At 45.6% G+C, this 16419-nt stretch overlaps 1 protein-coding gene across 1 annotated transcript; it reads left to right on the top strand.

Moving 5' to 3' along the window:
* The first annotated feature begins 1764 nt into the window (after window positions 1-1764).
* Window positions 1765-4139, top strand: LOC138667870 (formyl peptide receptor-related sequence 1-like). The gene is made up of 4 exons (XM_069755952.1): window positions 1765-1828; window positions 2546-2669; window positions 2874-3642; window positions 3691-4139. Exons 1-4 carry the CDS (start codon window positions 1765-1767, stop codon window positions 3901-3903), a joined length of 1170 nt encoding a protein of 389 aa, XP_069612053.1. The 3' UTR covers window positions 3904-4139.
* Window positions 4140-16419: the final 12280 nt, after the last annotated feature.

Raw genomic sequence — 16419 nt, 5'->3', positions numbered from 1 at the left:
TTTTAGGGTTATTTACTCAGCACACATTGTCTCTTCTAGTGTCCACATTTTAGTCCCATTGATCTGGGAACCGTTATTAGGCTTTATGATTATTTTTAGCCTTATGTTTATTGTGGTATAAATATATGCATAGTTTAACACTCTTGTTTCTGTCGCTTATTGTTATCTTATGACAGATTAAATGTGTTTTACTATGTTTTATGAGTTTTGTTGTGAGACATTCTATTATCCTAGCACTTGGTCATACAGTAGAGGTGGTGTATTTATTGCACCATTTATGTTATTCTGGGTGCCAATTTATGAGTATTTTTGTTTTAGTGCTGTTTTGCATACATACCATCAATAATCATCTAAACTACAACTGTATAGTTGCGGCGGTTATTTCACCGCACCATTTGTATTTTACACCGTCTGCCGGTTATCAGTGATTTCCGGTTTTGGTATCACTGACCGCACTTTTTTTTGGACTCATAATGTGACATGTAGCCCTCTTGTGACCGCCTCTCTTTTTTGTAGCGTTGAGGATTTGTTTGTCCGGCTGCTAGGTCGACTCTATAATGCGTTGTCCGGTTGCCAGGTACCAATAACTGGGACTCAGGACCGTAAACGCCTCCATGGTTACGCACTCCACTTGGCGATACTTCCGGTTTGGGTATCGCTGGCCGCATTTAGTGCACACTTTTTGATATGTAGTGTGACGTATCGCCCGTCCGGGACCGCTCCTCTTTGTTGTGCAAAGGATTTTGCTATTTCATTGAGCGTAACTCTAGAGTGTGTATTGTCCGGTTGCTAGGCAGCGTTAACTTCCGGTTCTGGGACGCAGGACCGGAAATACCTCCATTGTTGCGGAGACACATGCTCCACATGGTGCTGGGCGTGTGATATCACCGGAACTGTGAGTGTTCCACTCCTATGTATTTATGTGTGTTTATCAAGTGCCGGGTCACATATATTATGTAGTATACAGTGTGCTGCCGCTTTTTTTTTTTTTTATTGTTTACCCTAACTATTCCCAGCTGCCATGTATTTAGATCGCCCAATGGGGAGTGTGATATGTTGTTTCACATTTCTTATTTAAGAACGGCCTAGCCTATCCACTCTTTGCAGGACAGCATAGAGGGGGGCAGGACTTTATGTCCCTCTGTTATTAGCACTTAATCTCCTCATACAAGCAAGTCCCCTGATGACTTGAGCTTGGAAGAAACGCGTCGGGACAACACAGGGAGAGTGCAGGGCATATGTTTACAGGGTTAGATGTGGACTGCCCTTGTAAGGGCAGGAGCTTGGGGGATAGCTTATTGTAGCCCCACAGGGATTGACATAGGGATTGTCATCTCTTCATGGTCCGGATGTCTGTCTGACTAAAGAAAATCCGATGCTCTGATGCCTGCCTTATGGAATTGGTGAGACCGTTCCTGTTTGTTTATTAGTACAGTAAGCATATTTTACAGTACATGCTGATTACTGTCTATTGTGTCTATATGCGTCTGGTTGCATAGGGTCAGTTGCTGTTTTATATATTGTTGAACAGCTCCTTTGGGTACCTTATCCCAGATTGATTCTGCATATATTGCTGGAAACTTTTAATCCCGTGTAGGGCCTGTCATCTTTCAATGTCCATTATATATGGTGGTGACTTGGCCCCGTATTAAGTGTTCACTTGGGTGACTTGTTTTTATCTACTTTTGTGTATTAAAAGTTATGTTTTATTTTTTCCACTTTGTGCTTTTTTGTGGTACCTGGCGGCTGGACAGGAGGCCACGAATGTCTTACCTTCCAGTGTCCCCGGAGCGGCTTTTGATCCCCCAGGTCCTGCAGGACGTCATCTGTGCGTCCTGCTCATCTCTAGTTGGGACCTGTGGATTATTTTTTTCTGGGCGGGGGAGAGGGAATCTGGCCTAGGCCACTGTAACCCTGGGTATATTCTGGGCGGGGGTATAATCTGGCCTAGGCCACTGTAACCCTGGGAATATTCTGGGTGGGGGGTATAATCTGGCCTAGGCCAGTGTAACTCTGGGTATATTCTGGGCGGTGGGTATAATCATCTGGCCTAGGCCACTGTAACCCTGGGTATATTCTGGGCGGGGGGTATAGTCTGGCCTAGGCCACTGTAACCCCCGGGTATATTCTGGGCGGGGGGTATAATCTGGCCTAGGCCACTGTTACCCTGGGTATATTCTGGGCGGCAGGTAATCTGGCCTAGGCCACTGTAACCATGGGTATATTCTGGGCGGGGGGTATAATCTGGCCTAGGCCACTGTAAACCCGGGTATATTCTGGGCGGGGGGTATAATCTGGCCTAGGCCCCTGTAACCCCGGGTATATTCTGGGCAGGGGGGTATAATCTGGCCTAGGCCACTGTAACCCCGGGTATATTCTGGTCAGGGGTATAATCTGGCCTAGGCCACTGTAACCCCGGGTATATTCTGGGAGGGGGGTATAATCTGGATTAGGCCACTGTAACCCCGGGTATATTCTGGGCGGGGGGTATAATCTGGCCAGTTACACCGGGATCCATCTCTAGTCCCACTTGTCCCGAATACAGCGGATAGTCCTGGATTTGGGTCTACCCCCGGCAGTCTCAGACGTCTGCTGAATGTCCCTCACTGCCAGGGCCCCTCTGACAACTCCTCCTGCCTGGGGGAGAAAAGGGAAATGGGCGTGGTCAGGTGCGTGGCCAGAATGTGCATGGTCCGTCCCTTTACCTGGGAGGTGTCTGGATGTACGGCCATATGTATTACAGATTAGCCTTTTTACCTTCCTACAGTGTGACCCCACTGTGATGTGAGCCCCGTCCTCCAGGTACAAGGGGGAAACTGATGGAACTATAAACTCTTCATTCCCCAAATGTCTGCCCTGTTCTGTCTCCTCAGGTCACCTGACGGATACGACGAAAGATATTCTTATTATTTTTATTATAATAAGATTCTACAGAAGACGTCCATGACATTATTCAGCATTGTTTTTGCTCTCGGGATTATCGGTAATGGATTAGTCATCTGGATTGCCGGATTCAGGATGAAGAACACAATCAGTGCCGTGTGGTTCCTCCACCTGGCCATCGCGGACTTCCTGTGCTGCTCATCTCTCCCCCTGAGAATTGCTGACTGGGCTGCATTTTCCTCACCCCAGACACATTTTGCATATTGTATAGTGAACATTGTTTTGTTTAATGTGAACATGAGCGCCAGTGTTCTCCTCCTGACGGCCATGAGTACTGACCGCTGGGTGTCCGTCATGTGGCCTTTCTGGGCCAAAGTCCATAGATCTCATAATCTGGTGAGAGTCACTGCAGCGATCATCTGGGGGCTGAGCTTCACTGTGGCCGGTGCTGTATATTACGTGTATAGATACCATGTAGGTGAGCTACGTGAATGGTGTGTATATTATTATTATACATCTCCTTATAACCCACAGTTACATGAGACCACTCAGTGGATCAGATTAGTTATAATGTGTGTAATCCCGTTTCTCATCATCGTCACCTCTTATGTCACCATTTTCTACAAACTTAGAAAAAGTAAGAGATCCCAGAGATCTCAGAGATCCTCCAGGATCATCACCGCTGTTATATCGTGTTTCTTCATCTGCTGGTTTCCGTATTACATCTGGCCACTAATAGACTTGTATTATAGAGATTACATAATATCCTATTATGGAGATTACATAATAATCTATTATTGGTATAACATAACATACCATATAGTAAACGCTATTACTACCAGCCTGGCTTGTCTCAACAGTTGCCTGAATCCGATCATTTATGTGTTTCTGACACCGGATTTCCAACAAGGTTTCCTCAGCTCCATCCCCTCCAGGTTGGAAAGAGCCTTCGGTGACCATCCTAATGACCTGAGCAGAGAGCGAGGAGACACAGGAGACACTCGCCCTACTGCTGTGTAATGTATATTCCTGGGATCTCCTCTATTTCACACCTCTTAACCCCTTGGAGACTGGGACATTTTTCCAGTTTCCTTCATTTTTCCTTTCCAAAAATCATAAAACATTATTTTCCCATGAAGGACTGATTGTTGCAGGCTGAAAAGTAATAATGGAAGTCTCCCTTCATGTTACTACTGAAAAATGGGAGAAAAAAATAATCCCAAGTGAAGTGAAATGGTGAAAAACAAATTGTAATTCCGCCATAATAATAAAGTGACCCAGTAGATCACATCAATTAACCCCTTCACCACCTTGGGTGTTTCTGTTTTTTGCTCCCATAACTTTGTTATTTTCCATCAGTATGGCCGTGTGAGGGCTTGTGTTTTGCGGGACGAGTTGCACTTTTGATTGACCCCATTGGTTTTGCCATATAATGTACTGAAAAATGGGAAAAAATGAAACTGCGGCGAAATTGCAAAAAAAAAAAGTGTAGTTCCACAATTGTTTTTTATTTTTTTTTAATCTGTTCACCAAATGCTAAAACTGACCTGCCATTGATGATTCTCCAGGTCATTATGAGCATGCAGATACCAAACATGTATACCAGGTCGGACTGGCCCACCGGGACATTCTCCAGTGGGCCCAGGCCCTGACATCTGCTGGCATACAGGGTCGGCAGCTGCTAAGGGCCCCTGCTGCCTCAGGGGCCACAGCCAGTGGTGTGTCACTAATAATGGCACACCACACAGATGCTATGGGGCTTGTCAGGGGGGTCTGCCCAGCACCAGCAGCAGCGGAGGAGCAGCGGGTGACAGGAGGCAGGAGCCGGCTGCTGGCTAAAGCTTGTGCCCGCTGCTAAAGAGAAATGAGCTCATGGGCGTGGAGAGCAGTGAATATTCATTTCACTTTAATAGCCGGCAATGTACAGTTAGAAGGTGAGAGTGAGGGGGAGGGGCCGTCTCACAGCACAGTTTAGATGGCGCGGGGGTCAGCAAGATGTCTGCAGCCCTCTCTGTGTCCCCTCCTACTAATCATGGCTGCTCATAAACTACTGTCCTGGGATCTGCACAAGTGAATCAGCAGGACCTGGTAAGCATACATATATATGTGTATCTGTGTGTACATGTACAGTATACAGTGTGTGTATAAAGTATATGTGTACATATATACAGTATATAGTATGATTGTGTATATCTGCGGAGTGCAAATATATAAATATATACTTGTGCTCAAAAGTTTACATACCCAGTCAGAATTTTTTCTTTCTTGGCCTCTTCTCAGAGAATATTATTATTATTATTTATTGTTATAGCGCCATTTATTCCATGGCGCTTTACATATGAGGAGGGGTATACATAATAAAAACAAGTACAATAATCTTAAACAATACAAGTCATAACTGGTACAGGAGGAGAGAGGACCCTGCCCGCGAAGGCTCACAATCTACAAGGGATGGGTGAGAATACAGTAGGTGAGGATAGAGCTGGTCATGCAGCGGTTTGGTCGATCGGTGGTTACTGCAGGTTGTAGGCTTGTCGGAAGAGGTGGGTCTTCAGGTTCTTTTTGAAGATTTCGATGGTAGGCGAGAGTCTGATGTGTTGTGGTAGAGGGTTCCAGAGAAGGTGATACGCGAGAGAAATCTTGTATACGATTGTGGGAAGAGGAGATAAGAGGGGAGTAGAGAAGGAGATCTTGTGAGGATCGGAGGTTGCGTGTAGGTAAGTACCAGGAAACGAGGTCACAGATGTATGGAGGAGACAGGTTGTGGATGGCTTTGTATGTCATGGTTAGGGTTTTGTACTGGAGTCTCTGGGCAATGGGGAGCCAGTCAAGGGATTGACAAAGGGGAGAGGCCGGGGAATAGCGGGGGGACAGGTGGATTAGTCGGGCAGCAGAGTTTAGAATAGATTGGAGGGGTGCGAGAGTGTTCGAGGGGAGGCCACAGAGCAGGAGGTTGCAGTAGTCAAGGCAAGAGATGATGAGGGCATGGACTAGGGTTTTTGCAGATTCTTGGTTGAGGAATGAACGGATTCGTGAACTATTTTTGAGTTGAAGTCAGCAGGAAGTGGAAAGGGCTTGGATATTTGGTTTGAATATGAATATGAATGATAATACCAAAACTTTTTCTCCACTCATGGTTAGTGATTGGGTGAAGCCACTTATTGTCAGACTATTGTGTTTTCTTTTTATAAATCATAATGACAACCCAAAACATCCAAATGACCTGATCAAAAGTTCACATACCCCATTTCTTTTTACCGGACAGACACAGACACCGGACAGACACAGACAACGGCCAGACACGAACACTGGCCAGACACGTACACCAGCCAGACACGGACACCGGCCAGATACGGACAGTGGCCAGACACGGACAGCGGACAGATACGGACAGCAGCCAGAAACGGACACCGGCCAGATACAGACAGCGGCCAGACATGGACAGCAGCCAGAAACGGACACCGGCCAGACATGGACACCGACCAGACACGGACACCGGCCAGACACGGACACCGGCCAGATACGGACAGTGGCCAGACACGGACACCGGCCAGACACGGACACGGGCCAGATATGGACAGCAGCCAGTCACGGACAGCAGCCAGTCACGGACACCAACATGAAACGGACACCAGGCAGACACAGACAGGGGCCAGACACAGACACCGGGCAGACACGGACACCGGCCAGACACAGGAGAGACACGGACACCGGCCAGACATGGACACCGGCCAGACAGGGGCCAGACACGGATGCGGACAGACACTGGCCAGACACGGACACCGGCCAGACACGGATGCGGACAGACACCGGCCAGACACGGACGCTGGCCAGACACAGACACCGGCCAGACACAGACACTGGCCAGACACGGACACCGGCCAGACACAGACAAGGATGCCAGCCAGACACGGACAGGTGCCAGACACGGACACCGGCCAGACACGGATGCCGGCCAGACACGGACGCCAGCCAGACACAGGCCAGACACGGACACCGGCCAGACACAGACATTGGCCAGACATGGACAGGGGCCAGACACAGACGCGGACACCGGCCAGAAGACACTTTTTTATAAATCTGCTGCTGTGGTCTTTCAGCATTTGTTTCCCTAGTCAAATGAATGGGAAACAAAACTGCCAGTGAAAAGGCTGCAGAAAAAGCAGAATATTTCCTGCCAGCACTGTAGATCGGTCCGCAGCAAAAATGGTGTGTGTGGATAATGTCTGCAGGGGTTTTCTGAGAATGTAAAAATAGCATGAAATGATAAATCCTCCGTGGCTCCAGCACTGATGCTCTGGGGGTCTCTGCCATTCTTAGCACTGGGCTGCAGTGGTCTTGTGGCTTCAGGGGTCTTTGCCAGTCTTAGCACTGGGCTGCAGTGGTCTTGTGGCTCCGGGGGTCTCTGCCAGTTTTAGCACTGGGCTGCAGTGGTCTTGTGGCTCCGAGGGTCTCTGCCAGTCTCAGCACTGGGCCGCAGTGGTCTTGTGGCTCCAGGGTTCTCCACCAGTCTTAGCACTGGGCTACAATCATCTTATGGCTGCACCTTATATTATAGGTGCAAAGTGAATAATAACCATCAGGGACCCCGGACCATCGGCCGAGGAGCCAGAGGGGATTTAGCAGAGTAGTTTGGGGTGACATTTTTTTAATCGCTTTTCTGCCATTTGTGAGGTAGGATGTAGAAAAAGATGTCAAATCTGCTAATGGTTTCTATTATGTGACTATACGGCCCCCTTCACACAACCGTGTATCATGTTTTTTCTCAGATGCCACATGTTCTTTTTTAACCTATGGTGCTGCAATCATGTCCGTGTTTTCCCAGCAGCACAGATGACAAGGACCAATACAAGTCTTTGTGTCCGTGTAAACATGCCGTCCATGTGCCGTATGAGGTGACCATGCATACCAGAATGGGGAATAAGGGGGCCATGCATACCAGGATAGGGATGAGAGGGCCATGCATACCAGGATAGGGATGAGGGGGGCATGAATACCAGGAAAGGGATGAGGGGACCATGCAGACCAGGATAGGAATGAGGGGGCCATGAATACCAGGAAAGGGATGAGGGGGCCATGCAAACCAGAATGGGGATGAGAGGGCCATACATACCAGGATAGTGATGACAATCCCATATATACCAGGATAGGGATGATGGGGCCATGCATACCAGGCTGGGGATGAGGGGCCCATGCATACCAGGAAAGGGATGAGGGGGCCTTGCATACCAGGATAGGGATAAGGGGGCCATGCATACCAGGATAGGAATGAGAGGACCATGCATACCAGGCTGGGGATGAGGGTCCCATGCATACCAGGAAAGGGATGAGGGGGCCATGCATACCAGGATAGGAATGAGAGGGCCATGCATACCAGGATGGGGATGAGGGGCCCATGCATACCAGAATAGGGATGAGGGGGCCATGCATATCAGAATAGGGATGAGGGGGCCATGCATACCAGGATAGGAATGAGGGGGCCATGCATACCAGGATGGGCGGACCATGCATGCCAGGTTAGGGATAAGGGGGCCATGTATACCAGGATAAGGATCAGGGTGCCATGCATACCAGGATAGGGATGAGGGGACAATATATGCCAGGATGTGCGTTATGCATACCAGGATAGGGATGAGGGGACAATATATACCAGGATAGGGATGGGGGTCATGCATACCAGGATAGGGATGAGGGGCCCATGTATGCCAGGATAGGGATGGGGGCCATGCATATCAGGATAGGGATGAGGGGGCCATGCATACCAGGATACGGATGAGGGGGCCATGCATACTAGGATAGAGATGAGGGAGCCATGCAAACCAGGATGAGGATCAGAGTGCCATGTATACCAGGATAGGGATGAGAGGCCTTACATACCAGGATAGTGATGACAATCCAGTATATACAAGGGTAGGGATGAGGGGGCCATGCATACCATGATAGGTATGATGGGGCCATGCATGCCAGACTGGGGATGAGGGGGCCATGCATAACAGGAAATGGATGAGGGGGCCATGCATACCAGGAAAGGGATGAAGGAGCCATGCATACCAGGATAGGGATCAGGGTGCCATATATACCAGGAAAGGAATCAGGGTGCCATGCATACCAAGATAGGGATGAGGGGGCCATGTATACCAGGATAGGGATCGGGTGCCATGTATACAAGGATAGGGATGAGGGGGTCATGAATACCACGATGGGGATTAGGGGGCCTTGCATACCAGGATAGGGATGAGGGAGCCATGAATACCACGATGGGGATTAGGGGGCCTTGCATACCAGGATAGGGATGAGGGAGCCATGAATACCACAATGGGGATTAGGGGGCCTTGCATACCAGGATAGGGATGAGGGAGCCATGAATACCATGATGGGGATTAGGGGGCCTTGCATATCAGGATAGGGATGAGGGAGCCATGAATACCACGATGGGGATTAGGGGGCCTTGCATACCAGGATAGGGATGAGGGGCCATGCATTCCAGAATACGGATGAGGGGGTCATTCATACCAGGATGGGAATGAGGGGACAATGTATAGCAGGATGGGGATTAGGGGGCCATATATACCAGAATGGGGATGAGGGTGCCATGCATACCAGGATAGGGATGAGGGAACCATGTATACCAGGATAGGGATGAGGGGACAATATATACCAGGATGAGGGCCATGCATAGCAGGATGTTGATGAGGGGGTCATACCAGGATAAGAATGAGGGGGCCATGCATACCAGAATAGGGATGAGGGTGCCATGCATACCAGGATGGTGATGAGGGGGGATATGTCTACCTGGATTGGGGAAATATATTTACCAGGATGGGGGATATTAGTACAGAATTTACCACATTTTTTACTTCAATTTTTTCCCTAATTTCCACCTCTAAAACCTAGGTGCGTCTTATGGTCCGAAAAATACGGTATATATCAGTGAGCGAGGGAGTACGTGGCGGCCATAATACTGTAGGGCTGCATTGTATTCTATGGAGGTTCTGCATTATACTCTATGAAGGGGCTATATTATATTCTATGAGGGGGGCTAAATTTTATTATATGAGGGCTGCATTATTTTCTATGAGGGGGGGGCTACCCCAACCCTTGCTATATCATTAAGATGTGTGCTGCCTTTTTATACCCTGATATTAGGGTATAAATATTAGGGTCTTGTATTTATTTCTATGTAGCTACATAGTGGGCCCCAAGAATGATTTTCTCTGGTGGGCCCAAAGTGCTCCAGTCCAATGCTGCATGTATAGGATTTTTGTCCCCATAGCTTTTTTAAAAAACTAATGTCATTTATTCCATCTGGTGGGACAATCCTTAGAACAGCAGGGGGAGCGGGAAGTGAAGGAGGACAACAGCCGTTTTGCGCTTATTCCAGAGCTTCTGCGGGTCCAAGATTTTTTTCTCTTGATCTGTCTTTTCTATTTAAGTAGTGAAAAAAAATCCAAAGTTTGTAAAGAAAAAAGTCGTCATTTTTCGTGATCTGGGGCTTGGTGAGCGCTTATTTTTTGCGAGTTGAGCTGACGTTTTTATTGATACCATTTTGGTGTAGATAATATACCATTATTGTATTTTAATGCAATGTTGCGGTGACAAAAAAACAGTAATTCTGGAGTCTTGGTTTTTTCTTGTTACGTCATTTGCTGATTGGATTAATTATTTTTATATATTAATAGATCAGGCGATTCTGAACTCGACGTATTTTTTTTTTTTAATTGTTTTATTTTGAATGGGAAGAATGGGGGGTGATTTAAACTTTTTATTTATTTTTTAAAAAACATTTTTTTTACTTTTTACTTGCCTCAATAGTCCCCTAAGGAGACTTGAAGCTGCGATCTTCTGATCGCTTGTGCTACACATAGCAGGCCTTTAGCCCTGCTACAGTATGTGTAGCTAAAATGCTCATCAGATGTGAGCGCCGACCGCTGGGCGGCACTCATAGCTATCAGACAATAACAACCACAGGAGTCTCCTGCAGACATCAGGTTGTCATACCAACCCATCGGTGACCCAAGGTCATGTGACACGAGAGCCGATGGATGGGGTTTCTGACGCACTTCCGTTGCGATCATGTTAAATGCCACTGTGATATATTAAAAGCGGCATTTAACATGTTAACAGCTGTGGGTGGATCGTGATTCCACCCAAGGCTGTGAGGGGCACATGTCAGCTAATGACATAAGCTGACATGTGCCAGAAAGGTTGCAGGCTCATCGCCGGAGCCGGAAGCATACAAGTAGAGGAGACGACCTTGGACGTACTTATACGTCTAATGTGGGAAAGGGGTATATATGCATATATATTACAGATGAGCGGATCAATCGTCAGAAGATCGAGTTTGAGTCCAATTTCCTGAAATTCATGATTTCACGTGAATTCATAATCTTTTAAATGTGATTAGTGGTTCACAATAAAAATCCCTCAAAAACGTGTCTGATACCATTTCCCGCATTGCCGTAGCATCAGAGAGAGCATCTCTCACCCTCTCACGAACGCTATTAGCCTATACATTAGCCCCATATCTGCCCGTTATTAGCCTTATATTACATGGCAGGTCCCCTTACACCCACATACCCGCAGTGATCTGCAGTCTGATAAGCGCCATCTTTATAGGTATTTCACATTCCCAATAAAGTTGTGTTTCTTACAGAGGTAATAAAATGTCTGACATATATCCATCAATCACAGGATGGCGCCCCCCAGCTCCAACACTAAGATGTGGGCAGTTGGTGGGATGTGTCCTGTGCCCTGAGAATATTACTGGACATGGATTTGTTGTATCTTTATAGCACTGATATTACAGCTTATTACTAATCTATATATATAATTGTCTAAGGGGTACTTCCGTCTTTCTGTCCGCAACTTCCGTAACGGAAATCCCGTGTCGCTGATTGGTCTTGCCAGCTGCCTGTCATGGCTTCGGTGACCAATCAGCGATGGGCACAGTCCGATTAGTCCCTCCCCTACTCCCCTGCAGTCAGTGCCTGGCGCCCGCATACTCCCCTCCAGTCACCGCTAACACAGGGTTAATGCCAGCGGTAACGGGCCGCGGGTAACGCACTCTGTTATCACTGTTATTAACCCTGTGTGTCCCCAACTTTTTACTATTGATGCTGCCTATGCAGCATCAATAGTAAAAAGATGTTAAAAATAATAATTAAAAAAAAAAACCTGCTATTCTCACCCTTTGTAGTCTGCCCAGGCGCGCGCGGCTGCCGCCATCTTCCGTTCCCAGAGATGCATTGCAAAATTACCCAGAAGACTTAGCGGTCTCGCGAGACCGCTAAGTCATGTGGGTAATTTTGCAATGCATCTTGGGAACGGAAGATGGCGGCAGCCGCGCGCATCGCCAGAGCTTCGCTGGATCCTGGCGGGTGAGTATATAACTATTTTTTATTTTAATTACTTTTTTTAACAGGGATATGTGCCCACACTGCTATATACTATGTGGGCTGTGTTTTATACTGCGTGGCTGCTATATACTACGTGGGCTGTGTTAGATGCCACGTGGCTGCTATATACTACGTGGCCAGTGTTAGATACTATGTGGCCTGTGTTTTGTACTGCGTGGGCTGTGCTATATATTACGTGGCCACTGTTATATACTGCGTGGCCTGTGTTATATACTACGTCACCTGTGTTATATACTGCGTGGCTGCTATATACTGCGTGGGCTGTGTTATATAGTACGTGGGCTGTGTTATATACTGTTTGGGCCGTGTTATATACTGCGTGGCCACTGTTATATATTGCGTGGCCTGTATTAACGCATCAGGTATTCTACAATATGTATGTATGTATATAGCAGCCACATAGTATATAGCACAGGCCACGTAGTATTTGTCTGCTACATACTACATGGCTCCTATATACTACATGGCCTGTGCTATATACTATGTGACCATGCCCCTATTTGAAGGAGCCACGAGGCGAAACGGCGCTGTCGGGGTCACCGATGGGCACACAAGGAAAGACATACATAGACGTGAGTTAAAATAGGATTTCGGCTGCTATTGCTTATCATTAAACCTGCTCGTTACTTTTTTTTCACTAGACACTTTCCGCTTACCTTAAGCAGTGCAGGCGCATTGACACTTTGTCTCATTAGTACTGTAACCTTTACAAACAGGATTTCTGCTACTACTGCGTGTCATTATATTTTTGTGATGTTTTCATTAGGCACCTTGAGCTTATTTTAAGCGGTGCGGGTATATGAATTTTTATATTTATAAATTTTTACAAATATACTTTTTTGCTGCTACTGCTTAGTTAATATATTTTTTGTGATCTCTTGCACTCAGCACTTTCATCCCCTTATTTTTAGGCGATGTTAACATGCTGACACTTTGCTGTTTTTTTGATAAACTGCAACAATTTTAATATGAGGTGATCTAGATATTTAATTGTAAAAGCAAGAAAATTGATATACGATTGCATAAGTTTATCTACAAAATAACAAATATATTACTACTAACACAGAGATACGGTTTTTCAGCAATAGATGCTGTGTGCACATGCCACTTTATTTATTTATTTTTTATTTATAGGGCTGGTTCCCATAAATATATATTCGGAAGGTGCTAGAGTGTAATGCAGCTTCGTCCATTTTTTTCTCTTTTCCTTGTGTTTGTTCCATAAGTTGCTTTTTGAAATGTCTTGTCTTGTTTTTTAATGTTTTTTGTCTATTAATAAAATATTATGTTTTAAATATATTGCATTCGCCTATGCCTCTCTTTCACCCATTATGGTTAGGGTGTTTTTTGGTAAGATATACTATGTGGCTGCTATATACATACATACATATTCTAGAATACCTGATGCGTTAGAATCGGGCCACCATCTAGTTACTAATAATCTTAAATGTCTGTAACCTGAGAAGTATTTGTGATGTAGAAGTGACATGAGTAATATGTGACGGATGTTATAACACAAGAATCAAGAGACAAAAAATAAAATAAATCTGCGATCACGTTGTGTTAGTGTCGGTTTTGTAATCACAGGGGTAAAGTTTTTCTTTTTCTGTGTTGTATGTTTATAACATAATTATCCCATTATCCATTACAATTCCCAACAGAAGTAGCGTGAAATGGGAGACCCCTGTCCCCCCAAACTCGCTGCTCATCTGAAGCCTCATTGTTATATTCTATAAGATTGCCATTGTTCTATGTCTCATATGTTTCTTTACAAATAAACACATTTTCCCATAATATTCAGCCCTTGAGATCGTCCCTCATATTTTACATATGAATCCTTCAGATTTTGCCTCGCTACAAACGTTGGCACCTCCTATCTCCGATATGGTCGGCTACCAGCACCCTGGGGATGGAAGAGGTATTGGCTGCCCCCCATCCCCTGACACTGGTGGTATTTACACCCCACCAACACCGCATATTACCCACCGCCTATGGGGACTTTCTATAATTTTCTATTTGCCTTTTGGAAAGTAAAACACATAATCCCCCTATGTGACGCTATTTTATTAGGGTCTAAGGAGTATCATTTCTCCTTATGGAGAGTGACATACCATCTCTGGCTTGTCAAGGTAAGGAGGCTTATTCGCCGTGCAATGCTCCTCTGGGAAATATAATATGCAAATTGCCTCTTCTGAGAAAAAGAGGACATAAACTCTAAAGCGCCACCTGTTGGAAGTAGCGATCCTACAAGTCACAATCAACCCTTTAATGAGTCGTGCAATATGACTTAGGATAAAAGCCAAATCAATATCTCAATTCGCAGACACAGTGTTTCGGGCTGTTGGCCCTCCTCAGTGCGAAGCATGAGAACTGATTTGGCTAGGTGAGAGGCTCTGGACTGGGGTCTAAGGGGTATCGTTTCTCCTTATGGAGAGTGACATACCATCTCTGGCTTGTCAAGGTAAGGAGGTAGATATTTTATTAACATTTCTTTAGTGTCCACGATGATAGAGGTGTCAGTTACTATAGTAACTACCGCATTTCCCCCATATGTAGGACAGGGTCTTTTACTATTTTTTGCTCCAAAAGATGTGTTAGGGCTTATTTTCTGGGAATGTCTTATTTTTTCATGAAAAACAGTCTAAATGTATTCATGAACAAAAAAAAAATCAACATTTACTCAAATATTCAAATATGTCCGGAGCCAAACCAAAGCCTTTGCTCTCCTGTCAGCAACTCATTCACAGACCGGGCCTTCCAGCTCAGGAATTAATGGTTACTGACCTGATCCACACTTGCGCTTCTTAGCATTTCCCTGGTACATCTGTTGGCTGAGATTTTTGCCCTGGGAGTCCACTGTAATTCATTTCTTGTACTCAATGAAATAGCTCTTTCTTTTTCCACTTATAGTGTCTGTGGGTCATAATACCAGTGCGGTGTATTTCTTGATCATCTGTTTACAGAAGGTACTGTACCACTAAAAATGGTGGATAAACCCTTTGCCAAGAAAAACAGACACTCCCAAAAAATCTAATTGAAAAGACCCCACAAGACCCAAACAATAAGAGTTATTAAGTGCCGGGCTCTCTCACACATAGATCGGGTAGTCCTGATGGCATCATTCCTGTCACAGGCGTGTTATATGCTGTACGGTCCCTTGGCGTTCCTTCTATTCTCTTTGGTTTGCTTCACCCGATGACCCGGAAAGAGCCACAATGCTCCAATATAATGGGCTCGGGAGTGGAGTGATGCTAGTTGGGCTACCCAATTTGTGCTTGACAGCATGGCACTTGCCAAACATTCTCATTTTGTGTCTCGTGGGGTCTTTTGAGTGCAATTCTTTTGGGAGTGTCTGCTTTCCTTGGTGAAGGGTCCATCAGTCCTGCTGCATTCTATTTCCAATTGATTTTACAATTTCATGTCTAGTTGCCTTGACACTATTTCAGTTAACTTTCTTAACGACACCGAAAATCTATATCCCATAAATATCGGATCGATACAAACATAACTATTCCTATCTGAACCCTTAAGACATAGAGTCTACGAAAGATGCTTTGATGAGAACAAAAATTACTTCTGTGTAAACAGATCTCCTTTTGGTATCAGGTTCCTAGAAAAAAGATTTTTCCTGTTTACCATATATACTCAAGTATAAGCCGACCCGAGTATAAGCCGACCCCCCTAATTTTGCCACAAAAAACTGGGAAAACTTAATGACTCGAGTATAAGCCTAGGGTGGGAAATGCAGCAGCTACTGGTAAACTTCAAAAATAAAAATAGATACCAATAAAAGTAAAATTAATTGAGACATCAGTAGGTTAAATGTTTTTGAATATCCATTTTGAATCAGGAGCCCCATATGCTTCATACAGTTCATGATGGGCCCCATAAAATGCTCCACACAAAATACGCCCCATATAATGCTCCATAAAGTTTATGATGGGCCCCATAAGATGCTCCATATTAAAATATGCCCCATATAATGCAGCACAAAGGTTAATAATGGCCCCATAAGATGCTCCATAGAAACATTTTCCCCATACAGTGCTGCATAAAGGTTGATTATGGCCCCATAAGATGCTCCATAGAAACATTTGCCCCATACAATGCTGCATAAAGG

Source organism: Ranitomeya imitator, chromosome 2 (genome assembly GCF_032444005.1).
Source record: "Ranitomeya imitator isolate aRanImi1 chromosome 2, aRanImi1.pri, whole genome shotgun sequence".
Taxonomy (NCBI): domain Eukaryota; kingdom Metazoa; phylum Chordata; class Amphibia; order Anura; family Dendrobatidae; genus Ranitomeya; species Ranitomeya imitator.
This window is presented reverse-complemented; position numbering and strand designations above follow the sequence as displayed.